Source organism: Phycodurus eques, chromosome 10 (assembly GCF_024500275.1).
Source record: "Phycodurus eques isolate BA_2022a chromosome 10, UOR_Pequ_1.1, whole genome shotgun sequence".
Classification (NCBI taxonomy): domain Eukaryota; kingdom Metazoa; phylum Chordata; class Actinopteri; order Syngnathiformes; family Syngnathidae; genus Phycodurus; species Phycodurus eques.
In genome coordinates this window covers 25,332,741-25,348,340 of record NC_084534.1, presented here as the reverse complement: position 1 = coordinate 25,348,340, position 15,600 = coordinate 25,332,741, and the positions used below count along the sequence as shown (strand labels likewise).

Genomic DNA, 15,600 nt, shown 5'->3' with positions numbered 1-15,600 from the left:
ATGAGCGCTTTTAACTGAAATGGACATGACCGTGTCTTCTCTGCTTTTAGATGGCAATGCTTTTGAAACTCCAAGAGGCTGCCAATTACATCGAATCCCCAGACAAGGATGACCCCAGCCTGCCAAGACTGTGAACAAGCTGACACTTTAAAAAAAACTCAGCACTTCATATGAAAAAAAAGTCATTGTTACTCGTCTGCTGTAAGGACAATGTACTGTGCATTAGGGAACCCTCAGAAAAAAAGAAAAAGGTTGTAGGTTGATTTTGAAGCATCATTCCTACAATGAAAAGTTGAAAGTGAAAATCATGCAGAATTTTTAAGAAAGTATAGGTGAACTTAAACAAAACACATATATAAAGGAGGTCCTCGCTTTACGACGGCATTCCGGCCTACGACAGCGACGTAACCCAGATGTCGACATAAATCCAAATGAATTGGAGTCTACCACTAACCTTGTTCAATTGGAATTGGAATTTAAAGACCTTTTAAAATGAATTGAGAGATTTGTTTCTAAATACTATACCTTGGACGATAATTGCTGAAAACGTGCAAGATTATGATGTACTCAATTATGGAAATATAGCATCAAATTGCTTTTACCATTTCAGTTTTCCTGATTTTTGGGGCGTGGCTAAAACAGCCCCGGTGACACACTTAGTCGCCAGTTCCAACTCCCCCACAATATAATAACTTAAGCGCCTTCGTTCACATGACTCGTTATGCGGCGCAATTGTGAGTTACCTAGCTATTATTGCTAAGCTAGCTGGTGGCTAGTGCCTCCCATTGCGACGTGGAAAACAACCCGGAAGGATGTATAGCAGCCACTGCATGGTTTAAATGGACATACGCTTGCGGCTCAAACATATATGTAGGCATAAGAAAGGTGCTAGACCATTTTTCAGCTGGGCCTGGTTCCACACATTTAGCGGAAACAAAGAGAACGGCTTGAACGGCTCTCAATTTTATCACTACATACTTTTTTACGTTTTTGTTTTAATCTTTCAAATTTGGCAGGGTTGTTAAAAACACTCTTCTGTGGTGTGTCAAATTTGGAAAAGCGTTTGTTTTCACTTTAAGTTCACCTGTAAAGGTTACAGTGCTTTTTAGAGTCATCCTGAAATTCCCTAAAGCTCAATATCTGTAAATGCGGCGGTAACTGAACTCTTGCGCCAGGAGCAGCATTTTTATTTTTTTTGCCGCTGTGCCGTTTGTAACCTTTTGTACAATATGTCGGGACCGCCGTAAACCGAGGACCCCCTGTATTTACACGATTCCTTTCAGGTCCCTTGACCACCTCTCTCCCTCAGTCCTCTTCTTAGATTGGTGCTAAAAGTTAAAAAAAAAAAAAAAACACTTCAGGAGATGTCCGAACCATCACACCCTGCGCAGCATAACGCAGGGATCTGTGTGCTCGTCCACTGAAGCTGTTCTCAAAAGTAAAAAAAAAAAAAAAAAAAAAAAAAAAAAAAAAAAAGTATGACAGCACAATGGAAGTTGCTGAAGTTCATATCTGCTGCATCCGTCTCTTAAAGCCAAATGTTACACGTTATGCAATCCCCTGACTTTCCAACTTGATCAGGTGAAAAAAAACTACAAAGATGCCTTAAAGAAGAAAAAAACAATTACTGGTGCTTATGTCAGCATAGCTCCTTATTAGCAGGTTTTGATGGCCTTTCATTTTCTGCCGCTACTTCTCACTTTGAACTTGCACCTCCATATTCACAAACTGGAAAATGTTGCTGTCATACTTTTTTTCCCCCACCCCTCTCTCTGCAACTGTTCTAGCACTTTTTTTATTTTAGCTGCTTTAACCTTGAAACACACACAAATATCACCGCTGCTGCCATGTACAGTATAGCAGGTATTACGTTCACAATTACTCCACCAGCAGGAGGAGAATGATGATACAGTTTGACTCCACTTCCTTAAAAACTCGACGCGAGGAATATTAGCGCCACACAGAATACGGGTGCATCTTACTAAAAGAGAATATCGACGGAAAACTAATTTCAGTGGATCAATTCAAAAATAAAAATTCAGATTGCAAACAGATTCACAACACACGATGTGAAATATTTTATTTTTTAATCATTTTGATGATTATAGTTTACAGTTAAGGAAAATCACAAATTTACCATCTCAAGAATTACATAAGAAACAATCAACTTGATTTTTATTGGAGAATTTAGGTAGGTAGGTTTTGCCAGGTGTTATCCATATAACTATACAACAACAACAAAATCCAAGCTGTGTCGCAAACATTACTGGTATTTTATCCCAGTCTATGCTGTTCAGGCAAACATTGGTAGAAGGACTTTTAAAACCTATTACTGCTCAACATTCCAAAAGACTGTTCAACAATCCATTTGTTTGGATTGCTCATTAAGTCTCCCGACAACAACTGATAAAAATAGAACAAATCTGTTCTAGCAATCCTACTTTTGTCGTTATAAAACTTTTGAAAACACGAGACCTGTTGTTTTAACTTGCAATTCACCATAAACAAGGCAATGGTTTTGTTTCGAAACAAGTATCTAAAAGTTAAATACAGCTGAATTGTACTTAACAAAAGTTCTATACTGGATTAATTTTATTTTTTTAAGCCACTATAACATTATGCACATTCTGAACATTGAATTCAGTGTTTGTTTGTGTACCACGAGTGACCACTGACCTACAGCTATGATTTTTGTCCTTTCTGTGCGGCGCTAATATGCCTTCATAAGCGGTCGCGTTTCTTACAAACCGAATAATCACTCGCGTATGTGAAACCCGAAAACATTATTCCGAATCATGTCCGCAGGTGCGAATGATTGTAAGACAAAGGTCATAACGGATGCAAAGACGAGTATAAAACATGTAGCAAAGTTACTTAGCTAATAATGAGAGCGAAAGCCAAGGTGATTGACTTTAAAGCTACCGACGCCCACTTCATTGTCCATTCACGTCATAAACTTCACCAGGAAAAGCTTAAAATCAAATGTTGCATAGTATCGACATTTTCGTAGGTTTGGTGCTTTTACCGTTGTTCGCTGTCGAAGATCACGCAACGATTCAGGGTAGGTTGGTCAGATTGTTGACGTTAAATAGATTTTGAGAGTAACTTTATATATATATATATATATATATATATATATAAACAAGTGGCGTCACGTGAGACATTGTACCATGTATATGACCATATCCGTGTTACGGTATTGGTGGATTGCTCCAGAGTCAGAATGATTTAACACTTTGGAAGGTGCTTCATGTATTTATTTTGTGTGTGTGTGTAAAATATACATAGATTGTCCCTAAAATAGTAAATGACTGTATTACATCAAGCGGGGTACACACATAGCGATTTTTAACAGCGCAAATGATTTTTTTAAAAAATGTGACAGATGCCATACTTGACCAGGATGCACTCAAGTTGACCAACACAGCACACCACACACATCGACAATCGTGTACGTCAAGCCCCAAACCAGATGTCTGTCATAGTACCAAGACCGACCTGTGTGAGGCAGCATTGTGCCACAGACCATCCAGACTGCTGATAAATACAGCAAAGTAGAAAGAGTAGTAATAGAAGAAGAAATAGAAAAAGGTTTTTCTTTTGTAAATTTTGACCAGGTTTTGACATTTGTTGTTAGCCTAATAGCATAATTGCTGAATCCATTTTAATCTCGCTGTTACCAAATCAATGAAAAATATTTAGGACTTGCTAAAGAAATATATTGTTTTTTTCTCGTTTTCTTTTTTTTAAACGTTTAAATAGGATTTTAGGCAATTACGCTACTAGGCTAGCGATTTATATTTGCCAGCCCTGACCAATTTTGAAGCTGATCGGGAAAAGGAAATATATATATATCATTGACATAATTGATTAATCAAAGTCAACTCACCTTAGCGTCGACTACAAAAAAATATGAAGTCGTTCAATCCCGATTTGGCACACCCCACACCATAGGATAATCACCTAGGATAATCTTTAAAAGACATGCGATAAGTGGGCCTATGCTGACTTTGATTGGAAAAATGCTGAAATTTGACCCGATTATCGATATGCGTGTACTCTGCTTTAAGGATGTGGTGTTGAATGAACTTCATATGTGCTTAAATCCTGTTAATGAATGTCCAGCCACTTTAACGTGACACGATAAATTATACGTAAAGTTAAAACGGTCGCTTGGTTGCGACTAGCCGACTCTGATTGGTCAACATAGCTTTCCAAGTGAATACAAAGATGAGTTTCACACACACAAAAAAAAAAAAAAAAAAAAAAAAAAAGGGGTTAGATCAAATTCTTTGTAAATATGTAAGCCCTGTACTCTATTTTCTGGAACGTTTCATCTCATGGACTGGTTGTTGTGCTTGTCACTCTGTAGTAGCCGTGACTTAAGTTTTGTATTGGGACTATACAGCAACTTCTACTTGGGTTTTTGACAATGTCGAATGTTCCAGTTCTTAGATCGTGAGCCGAAGGCATAACCCGGTAAGCCTTAAAACGGTGTTTTCGGGAAGGGCGTTATGTTGGAAACAGGGTAAAAAGACCTAGTCTGAAATAATGGTCAAGATCTCCACTTCAAATTGAACCTTCAATTCCAAAACGGTTGGAAAAAGCAATTCGAAAGGGTGTCGTTCAGAAAACTAAATGGAGGCCATTACAGGTTGCTGGATAGTCATATTTTTTGGAGAAAGTCGGAGAAAAAAAAAAAAGAAGATGTTATGAGCTATCTTGAAATGTTCAAGGTTTTTCTTTCTAAATGCATGTAAACTCGCTGTGTGACAAATAGGAAGATAATTTGTTTTCTTTTTACGACTCCGATATTTGATAATTCCTCTTCTTTTCTAAGAATCCTTTATAAAGGTTAAGTTCTCTATTTTGTACGAAATGTCGTTGTAAAGATTGTAAATACGGCAGCGTTCTGGATGCTCGGCAAAGAAGAGTTCCGAGTCGAGTTCCGATAAAACCTCGGATAGGTTTAACGAAAAGCGCTAGGCAGCCTCCACACAGTAAATCCACCCACCGTACAACCAACCACTGTTTGTTCAAATCAATAAAGTACATGTTATATTTCATCACCTGCTTCTTCTCACTTCATTTAACCCCCCCTCCAAAAAAAGGTCCGTCGAGCTATTATTATTATGATTTACTATCATAAATCTCAGTTAACTTATTGTAATTGATCAAATTAAAAAAATAGTAAACAAGAGTGCATGATGAGTTAACAATTTTTATTAAATAATTGGCAAATTTATAGTAGATATTTGAAAAAATTCATATCTGTTTTTGTGCATAATGGTTTTTATTATTCAAAAATTGATGAATGTTTTTGTACATAAAATTAAAAAATATGAATAAAATAAAAGGTAACATTTTTGTACTGAATGGGTTTTTAATTGCAAATGATACTTTATATTTAAGTTTAATGTTTTATTGTTTTTATGAATTGGTTAATACATTGTTAATAATACAATAAATAAGTCAAAAACTTTAACTGTACAGTACATTTCGATTTTTGTATTATTTTAATAAATATTGGTAAATTAATTTATTGTAAATTATATTATTATTTTTATTGTAAATAATATGTTTAATTAATTTTACAAAAACATTTGTTAATAGAGTGTGAATGAAACAAAAAAAATAAAAAACAATTCTAGCGATACATTTAATGTTTTATTTAATAATTGTGTATTTTATTTTAAAAACTATAATAAACAATTTTACTAATACATAACTTATTAAAATTAGTTTTATAAAACAAATGGTTAACACATTTATTTTAACTACGAATTATAAATGTTAGTAAACAATTTTACATCGCTTTAATATTTTTATAATTTTTTTTTATTGTAAATGATGCAAATGGGAAATATTACTTAAACCATTTTACATATTTAACCTTTTACAATAAATGTTATCAAATAATTGGGCAATTTATTGTATATAATGGAACAAAGATTATTTGAAACAGTCACCATTTTACATGTACATTTCATATTTTTATTAATTGGTGTGTTATCCATCCATCCATCCATCTATCCATTTTCTGAGCCGCTTATCCTCACAAGGATCACGGGCGTGCTGGAGCCTATCCCAGCTATCTTCGGGCAGGAGGCGGGGTACACCCTGAACTGGTTGCCAGCCAATCGCAGGGCAGATACAAACAAACAACCATCCGCACTCACATTCACACCTACGGGCAATTTAGAGTCTTCAATTAACCTACCATGCATGTTTTGGGGATGTGGGAAGAAACCGGAGCACCCGGAGAAAACCCACACAGGCACGGGGAGAACATGCAAACTCCACACAGGCGGGGCCGGGATTGAACCCCGGTCCTCAGAACTGTCCTCAGAAGTCGTCCACCGTGCCGCCAATTGGCGTGTTCATTTATTGTAAATAATACAATTAAATATTGATTATTAGTTAAATAAACAATACAAATTGTGCATCCATTTAATCCAATAATTGATCAAGTAATTATTATTTAAATAATGGACTAACTGGGTGAATGCCTTAAGACTTCATTTGCGGCTTCGTTAAGCTCGAAGTCAGTCAAGCGGTGTCAATTCCGTCCACTGCAAAGAGGGCAGGGCCTGTCTCTCTCGGGGATGTGGGGGTTGTATATAAGCGCTCCACTCCAGTGAAACCTTTGGCATTGGATACAGTCAAAGGACTTTTTTTTTTTTTTTTTTTTTTGCCACTTGGGAATTAGCTGCCAACATGCCCGCCAAGCCTGCCCCGATCAAGAAGAAACCCGCCCCTCTTAAGAAGGTGCAAAAGGCCACACCTGAACCGGTTGTAGCACCGGCTCCCGAGCCCGCCCCGGTCGTGGAGGTCCCACCGGCGGAGCCTGCCGCGCCGGCGGTGGCGGCGCCCGCCACTGGCGCCGAGCCGGCAGCACCTGCCGAGGCCTCCGCGCCTGCCGTGGAGGGCGAGGCCCCTGCTGAAGCCGCACCAGCTGATGAAGCCGCACCAGCTGATGGTAAAGCTTGTGTGTGGAACTCTGAAATTATTTGACTTATTTTACACTGTTTACTCTTAGGATGGTGCTTGTTCTACATGTTTTGAGACTAACAAACTTCATACAATATACATTTTAACGTCACCTTACACCATGTTCGGGAATCAATACAACTACTCATTTACACTTTACTACTTATATTTACAAACTAGCCATGCGCATACCTCCACCAAGGCAATAATAATAATAATAATAATAATTCTTTTGTTACGTATGTCAATGAAATGAGCGTCATGTTGGAGGAAATATTGCATTTCACTCCTGTCGTAGAACAAAAGTGAGGTTTTAAGAAACTTTCTTTCTTGAACTGGGTATGCATGGTCTCACAGCTGTGCCGTAAACGCTCCCTTTGCGGTCGGTCACGTTCGACACATCCCCACCACACGACAATACGCTTTAAAATCACATAAAATTTGCCTACATTAACTCTGGCATGCGGGATTTAAAATTCAGCATCGACACGGTCTCACAGCCTTGCATCAAGTGCTTTGTGCAATGTTGTTTATTGCCACCGTGTGACTGTTAGTTTTCAATTTCATTAAAGCTGGAATACAACGAACAATGTCAGCATGGTCTTACAGCATGCCGTAAGTGCTCTCTGTATATCTTCACCATGGAAGATTATTCGATTAAATTGAGCTAAAATTTCATTACACCGGAGATACGACAAAATGACATCAGTAGGGTCTCACAGCCATACAACAAGTGCACTCAGTGCGATCTCTGTGCAACGCCCGCTTTACCTCAACCCCTGAGCGTATGCTTTAAATTGAACCACATTTTTGTTTAATCAGTGATGCGACAAATGGCACCGGCACAGTCTTGCAGCCGTGCAGCAAGCACCATGTAACATCTATCCCGTTCACACCGCATGACAATACGTTTGAAATCGCAAACTCTGGCATGCAGGAACCAAAATACAACACCGGCATGGTCTCATTGCCATGCATCAACTTTGCCAACTTTCTATTGTGAGGCAGCTACATTGTAATAGGGAAGTTACAATTCTCTGGTGACTAGCTTACAATACGTATCTACGTAGCTTGCCCTTTAAATTAAGTAAATAACCACTTTTATTTGGGGAAATACGGTAATTATATATTTTTTAATGTTTATGAACAAAACCTCCACTGATATAATTTTAGCTCACTTTTATTAATGTTTTTTTAAATTATTCTAGACTGACGGACTTGTCATTTGAGCATTACTAAAAATGAATTCCCCGCAGTCATAACACCTTGCCAGATGCTGCGTCTTCGGGTTACAAACACATGCCCGCCCGTGACGCACTCATATATATATATTTTTTTGAATTAATAGCCGTTGATGTGGAGCCAAACAAAATACTACTCCAAATAACATTGGCACGGTCTTTCAGCCGTGCAGCAAAGGCAACACTTGCCAAGTCGCCGTTGTGCCTCAGTTACATCATATGAATTAACAATGTTGTCAACCAATAAAGTACAAGTTTGTACAAGTTAAAACCTTACTTCCACTTATTTACTACTTTTAAAAATATATTTTAAAGACTGACATATTGTTTTGAACATTATTAAAAGTAAACACTTTTTTTCCACATCCAAAATTTATTAGTAGCTGCTACACTGCAAAAACTAAAACCTAATCAAGATTAAACATCTCAAATCAAAATGTGCTTCATATTTGTCTGCCAAGATATTACTTTTTAAAAGGCAATTTTTCACTTTCAATTCCTTCTAGCATTTTTCTTGAATATCTTAAGGTATGATTACTTATGATTAAATCAATTGCTATCAGACATTGTAAAATAACTACCTAAATTATATAGGTGTGGGTCGTATAAATACACTACTTTTAAGGAGAGCGGTCTTTTTTGTTTTGAGAAATTGCCAAGTCAAATTCTCCTGGTCTATTAGCAGATAATTTTGCTAAAATTATGTTAATTTCATCCCTTCTTTGCCTCTAGTGATTTTGAGCGCAGTTTTTGCAGTGTACATGTTCCCCTCTCTTTATTTGGTGACAAATTGGCTGAAGAAAAAAAAAAAAAAAAAAAAAGGGAGTTCGGGAAGTGTTTGAAATGTTTTTGCTGTCGCTTACTCCGCCAATAATCCTGGCTGTGCCCGTTCAGCAGAAGCTGGCGAGGCCCCACAGCCCGAAGAGCCTAAAGCACCGACACCGCCGCCACCTCCACCCAAAGGTAACCCCTGCCGCTGCCCAATCAAAAGTTCATTTCATGCAAAAATTCCCCAAATATGAGTTTTATTATCACTGTCCGCAGAGCCCACGAGCGCCCCTGTGGATCTGTTCGTGGAGGACAAGAACGACACTTCGGTGACGATCAACTGGAGTCAGCCGGAGGTTGTCGGGCTGTCCGGCCTAGACGGGTACACCATCGAGGTGTGCAAGGACGGAAGTGAGTGCCAGGGCCGCGGCAGGTGCACGCGCCGCAAAGCTGGCATGCCAGAGTTCAACCGGTGATATTTATACACTGCCCGCTAGACGCTCAGCTGACCCTGTAAATCACCAGACGAGATTCAGAGGGGCAGCTGATGGAGGATTTCTTGCATTAGTGATCAGCTCACAAGTTTGTGGACTACTGCTGGGTGTGTCGACATCACAGAGCGCCCTACAAGGACTGAGGCATTTCGGTCATTCTGCTTTCAGACTAAAAGCTAAGCGATCAGCAATTTAAAGGTGGACCAAACTCAAGATGTCAAAACGTTCCATTTTAAATGTGCATAGCTTCCTTATCAGGAGCTGTTTGCTTAAAGCTACAAAGTATTAAAAAATATATATGTTTAAAACATTGCATTTGCTCGCTTATGGTGGGGGGGGCACATTTTTAGGTCTTTTTATGTTTACAGTACAGTATTTTGTTACTGTTTGTTACATAAAGTGATTGAAAGTGCACCAGAAGATGTGCCTATACTCCCTCTATCCTAATCATGTGTGGAGGGACTACAACGCATTCTAGCTAGTTGTGGTAGTCTATATTAAATTAGCTAATGATGAACGCCTAATAATTGTATCGTAAACGTGCAGTTGTGTATTTTAAGCCAGTTGTACTTTAGCTTCTTTTATTAACTGTGAAAGGATCCCAAACACGAGTCTGCAGTAACAGTCTGTGTGGAAAAATAATCACCGCAAAATCCCATGACATAGCAAATAATCCACAATATAAGTACGATTTAAAAAGAAATAAAAAGATTGGTGATGTCGTGAAGCCGGAAAAAGTGAATGGTGTCACAGTATATGAGGACTTTCAAATTTGAAAGTTGCTTTAAAAAGTTTTGGGGCTTGGGGTCCTCTAAGTTTGCTTAAGGACACTCGCCCCGCCCACGCACAAAGACTGAAATGCAGTTGTTACCTTTCCTCTGAACCTGAAATGTATCCTTTCAGCCGAGGACTGGAAGGCCGTCAACGAGGACCTGCAGAAGTCTTGCCGCTTTATCATCAAGAACCAGACCACCGGAGACCGGCTCAAGATCCGTGTGGTGGCCGTGAACGCCGGAGGACGAAGTCTGCCTGTCGCCCTCCCTGAAGCTGTCCTGGTGAAGGAGGTTGCCGGTAAAACAGGGCAACTTAAAGACCGTGAACTTAAGAAGTAGAAAAATGGACATTCTACATCAAATAAACACCTGCCACTCACTGCAGGAGGCTAAATAAAAACAGATACTATTTGAGGAAATATAAATATGGCCATGAAGGAGGTAACGACAAGGTAAAGACCATACACAAAAATATTTTTAAATGGACACCATACTTGAAATAAATGGCAGCAACTCTCTCCAGTAGAGTAAATGAACACACACTATTTGAAGAGATACAAATTTCGTCAACCTGGGAAAGAAAGTCTCCCGTAAAACAGGACATGACAACACAGTAAAGACCACTTTTGGCCTCGCTCACTAAATTCTCCTTAGCGTAAAACCCTGAGTCCACTTGCTTGCCTAGTAACTAGTTGGGTTGTCATACCCATCTTGGCAGGCACGCTGGGAATAGAAAGCATTTGATGAATGGTTTCCTTCAAAAGGGCCCCCGAAAGCAGCGGAAAAAAAGCAGGGATGTCTGCGGCCATTATCGTACTTGCCCAGGCGTCGAGCTCGTGGGAGATGGATTGCGTCGAGTGAGCTGAGGGCCAGCAGGCGGACGTCCGTGGTACGGTTGAGGTTGAATTCCTGTCTGTGTGCAGGGGAGAGGTGTTGACTGGTCTCAGGTGACACTCAAATCTCATGACAGCCTTTTATTTTGGAAGACACACAGTGATTTCTCAGCGCAGCTAATCCGCTCTAAGTGACACGATAAGGCGACACGACATGACTGGCATTTCCACTTATTCTCGCATTTGTGATTGTTGAGGCAGACACTCTAACCAGTCGACCACCATGCTGCCTCTTTCCTTAAACTGATTTTTTTTTTTTTAAATAATATTGTCCTTGTTTTCTTCACCACTTAGATCGTCCCAAGGTGCGCCTGCCTCGCTTCCTCAGGCAGAGATACGTGACCCAAGTTGGGGACAAGATCAACCTGACCATCCCCTTCACAGTAAGCACAAGACCAGGAAGCCGCCTTACGTGTCGGACGTGACCAAAGTGTAATGGTCTGGTGTTCTCAAGGGCAAACCCAAGCCTGTGGTGAGCTGGACCAAGAACGGGCAGCCCCTGGAGAGGGGAAGGGTGAACATTCGCAGCACGGAGAGGGACAGCATCATCTTCATACGGGCGGCCGAGAGGGACGACTCCGGCGTCTTCGAGATGTGCGTCAAAGTGGACGACTTTGAGGACAAGGCCACACTCACCCTGCAGATTGTCGGTAGGTGAACGCCGTATGTTTAATGTCTGTGTTTTTGTTAAAAATAAAGTCCTCCTCTCAAAAATAAACCTTCAATATGTACCTGGTAGTCTCTGTAGATGAGTTGAAAAAAAAAAAAAAAAAAACACTCCCTCGTCACAACTCCAGGAAAAACGGAAATAAAAAAATATTTGATTGTTAAAATCCTTCAAATATTTGCCTCATAATCTCGGTAGATTCATGAACAACATCTGGAGAGAGAATTGAACAAAAACTTTTTTTTAAAACTAATAAAGGTCTCCTCCCAATTAAAGGAGATTCTGGAATGTTTGCTAATGTTTTGTCTTGTGCATTCACAGAGCTTCCTGGACCTCCAGCCAGCGTAAAGATCGTGGACACGTGGGGCTTCAACGTGGCTCTGGAATGGACTGTGCCCAAAGACAACGGTAACACGGACATCACAGGCTACACCATCCAGAAGGCCGACAAGAAGACCGGAGTACGAACCGCACTGGAACCCTAGTTAGTTACAATACATCCTGGATCCTGACGAGAGTTGCGGGTGTGTTGACAGGACTGGTTCACCGTGCTGGAGCACTACCACAGACTCAACGCAACGATCTCAGACCTCATCATGGGCAACATCTACAAGTTCCGGGTGTTCTCGGAGAACAAGTGTGGAGTTAGCGAGGAGGCGGCCATCACCAAGGACGAGGCCAAGATCCTCAAGACGGGTAAGACATTTATTCCAAACTACAGTGGTAACTTGATGTATGCGTTTGTCGCTTGGTCGATATTTTTTTTATTTGTGTTGTGTGCCAAAATTTGAGTTAACGATGATTGTATTTCAAATATGTCACCGCTCGCTCGAGTAAAGTGGATTTTAATTTTTTTAAATGGCGCAGTTAACTCATTCACTGCCGTGGATGTACATATTTGTCAACTGAAATCCAACGTTTACTGCCAACAGCGTATATATTCGTCAAATATGTTTTTCAACGGGTAGGCATTCAAGCGGACGCAAATAGATGGCAGCGTTGCATCGCTTTGGATTTGAGATCGGCAACTTTTGAGCTGATGATATAAATTAGGGGGGTAATCTCAGTTTGTCACATCCCTTATGAGTCAGAGAGATTGACACATTGGAAGTAGGATATGTTTATGCACCACGAACGGAGTATGTATATGTATGGTATAAATTTGTCGCGGTATGCTATAGAAAGTGTGTAGAAAACGCTAGAGAAAAAAAGTATTTCTTTTGGTAGGTTTGGTGCTTATATTGTCACAGAACACAATATTCTGTGGGTCGTAAAAGAAAAACGTCCAGCAGTGATTACCGAGTTAAGGTAGTGTAATGCCCTCGCACGTGGGCAAGGAGAGCCTCAGTTGCCGATGCACTTTCAGCTAACGAATTAAACTCATAACATCTGAGCCTCTGGTTTTTTTTGTTTTAATTTAACCTTTATTTAGCCAAGATGAAAAATCTCTTTAACAAGAGTGTTATTTCCTGCAGGCATCAAGTACAAGGCCCCTGAGTACCAGGAGCGCGACTTCACTGAGGCGCCCAAGTTCACTACCTCCCTGGCCAACAGAGCCACCACGGTGGGCTACAGCACCAAGTTGCTGTGCTCCGTCAGGGGATACCCCAAGGTACGGTTCTCCGGCCCCATTCCAAGCCTTTCACCTGCTGTCATTAGCTACGCCGGATGAGAAGGCTCTGAGTGGGATTGGTATACTTTGTGTTAGGATGACAGGGGGTTAGAAGAGGCCGGCGGGGGTGACGGGTCAGGTGAGAAGAGGGGGCACATTTGTGGCATTCCTAGGGGGTCGTCGCCATATCAAAACTCCAGAATGGGTGGAGCGTTTATCCATAACACAAATAGAAACCACCCTCCAAATCCACATCAAATGTTGTTACTATCCCCGCAGTCAGAACCACATAATAACCCCATCTAAAACCGTCTTCCTCCCACTGCAGCCGAAGATCGAATGGCTGAAAAACCAGATGATCATCGGCGACGACCCCAAATTCCGTCAGATCTGCGTGCAGGGCATCTGCTCCCTTGAGATCCGCAAGCCGGTGAGCTTCGACGGAGGCGTTTACACTTGTCGAGCCAGGAACAACCACGGCGAGGTCACAGTCAGCTGCAAGCTGGAAGTCCGACGTACGTAAATAATGAGACGTTTGTTTGGGGAGGAGTTCCGTGAAGACTAACAAGGTGCCTCCGTTATAAACAGAGCCGGTTGTTCCAGAGGCAGAAAAGAAATAAGCGGTCATCTTCATTCACAAAGGTAAGAACTGATCACAGTCAACTTGAGAAGATTATTTATTGAAAGAACCAAAGATGCAATAATTCACCCATCATCGACGATGACTCCATGCGTTTAATTTATAACCCTGATCCATACCACACGTATAGAACCCTAACATTAAAACAGACATCAGCATCATCTGGAATAGACACCTTACTTCAAATAAACAATTGGTAGTTGTCTGAATTTGAGTAAATCTAACACCTGGCTACTACTTGAGGCACACATTTTTTCCCCAAAAAATAAAGGCTTCCTCTCAAATGCATGCCTTACTTCAAATAAACACCTGGCAGTTATCTGAATTTAAATAAATAAACACCCTTGGCCACAAAATGAGGAAACAAATAAAGGCCTCCTCTCAAATAGATAGTCTACTTCAAAGACAGGCCTGGATAGATACCTGGATTTGAGTAAATACACGTTTTTTAAAATTTCAAACAAGTAAATACTTGCTCAAAGATAGAAGCCTGACTTCAAATAAACTCCGTGTAGTTGTTTGTTTGTTATGTTTTTCTTCAACAAATAAAGGCTTCCACTCAAAGATAAACCATGCCTCAAATAAAGACCTAGTAATAAAAGTACCTTCTCCAATTGATGCCTTACTTCAAATTCAAGCCTGGAAGGGATCTGGATTTGAGTAAATACCGGTAAACATCGCAAGCCTCTATTTGAGGAAAAACTTTACATTTATAAATAAATCCCTCCTATCAAGTAAACCAATGGAGTTCAGCCCGTTTTGTCACATTTTCAGCCATTCAAAAACTTGACAAAACCCCTCCCACTAGGTCTAAAAGAGTCATGAGGTGGCCCACGTGAACTCCATGACACACTTTTGCCAACATCGAGCGGGCACTAAACTGGGACGAGGTGCCCGAACGGCAGAATTCCTAAATTATATGGGTAGTGGCACGTCACTTAAAGAGACTTCGCTCACATTTCCACGACTCAGCAGAGTGCTGAGCCTGCTCAATGGACGTGCACATTTTATTCATTTCAATTTTAGTGGATTGTTTCATTTTATTCCCACACAAAATTGCCTTCATGTGTGCCTCGGTCATGCTCCTAAACTAAGCTAACACCTGTTGTGCTTGCGTTTATTTGTCCGTGTGTGTCGAATTCCCAAATTAGGAGCCGAGAGTGCGGGGCCTTCGCAGCATAAGGTGCGAGACACTTATAGCCCCGTCTAAAATTATATCTTCCCTTTCATAATGAACGCATTTTGTGCATTTAAATACCTTTTCTACCCCTCGACAGGAAGGTTCTGGATTCCTTGGAAGGACGTGTACAGTGCATACGGCTGATGACCACAGCTCCAAATACCAAAGTCCTAATCCATTTCTGCCATCATCTGTTTTCTTCCCCCCACAAATGGCAACAAACTCCACATACTATATAACATGTTTGTACGAACGACTCATTTAGTTAGCCTCCCTGCTGTTATTTACGAAAGACGTGGTCAGAGGCTAAACGATTATAACGAAGCTAACCAATGTGTACGA

At 40.5% G+C, this 15,600-nt stretch overlaps 2 protein-coding genes across 8 annotated transcripts in view; both read left to right on the top strand.

Annotated features, from left to right (window-relative positions):
* Window positions 1-5,083, top strand: part of nav1b (neuron navigator 1b) — a 61,065-nt gene extending 55,982 nt beyond the window's left edge. For all 7 annotated transcript variants that reach the window (XM_061687103.1, XM_061687100.1, XM_061687102.1 and 4 more), the window contains one exon: window positions 51-5,083. In XM_061687103.1, the coding sequence (XP_061543087.1) occupies window positions 51-134 (84 nt within the window). In that variant the 3' untranslated portion in view covers window positions 135-5,083. The remainder of the gene's footprint in view (window positions 1-50) is intronic.
* A 1,634-nt stretch (window positions 5,084-6,717) lies between these two features.
* mybphb (myosin binding protein Hb) lies at window positions 6,718-14,081 on the top strand. Its single transcript, XM_061687104.1, has 12 exons — window positions 6,718-6,979; window positions 8,264-8,278; window positions 9,126-9,194; window positions 9,276-9,410; window positions 10,397-10,564; window positions 11,454-11,542; window positions 11,614-11,809; window positions 12,148-12,287; window positions 12,363-12,522; window positions 13,302-13,438; window positions 13,767-13,953; window positions 14,027-14,081. The coding sequence occupies exons 1-12, from the start codon at window positions 6,718-6,720 to the stop codon at window positions 14,056-14,058; spliced, it is 1,590 nt and encodes a 529-aa protein (XP_061543088.1). The 3' UTR covers window positions 14,059-14,081.
* The last annotated feature ends 1,519 nt before the right edge of the window (window positions 14,082-15,600 follow it).

Bases quoted from the DNA above. Each gene is read 5' to 3' on its own strand.
- mybphb (XM_061687104.1), top strand. From the start codon at position 6,718: ATGCCCGCCAAGCCTGCCCCGATCAAGAAGAAACCCGCCCCTCTTAAG. The intron at 9,195-9,275 runs GTAACCCCTGCC...CACTGTCCGCAG, and splicing joins GCCGCCACCTCCACCCAAAG to AGCCCACGAGCGCCCCTGTG. The intron at 12,288-12,362 runs GTACGAACCGCA...GTGTGTTGACAG, and splicing joins AGGCCGACAAGAAGACCGGA to GACTGGTTCACCGTGCTGGA.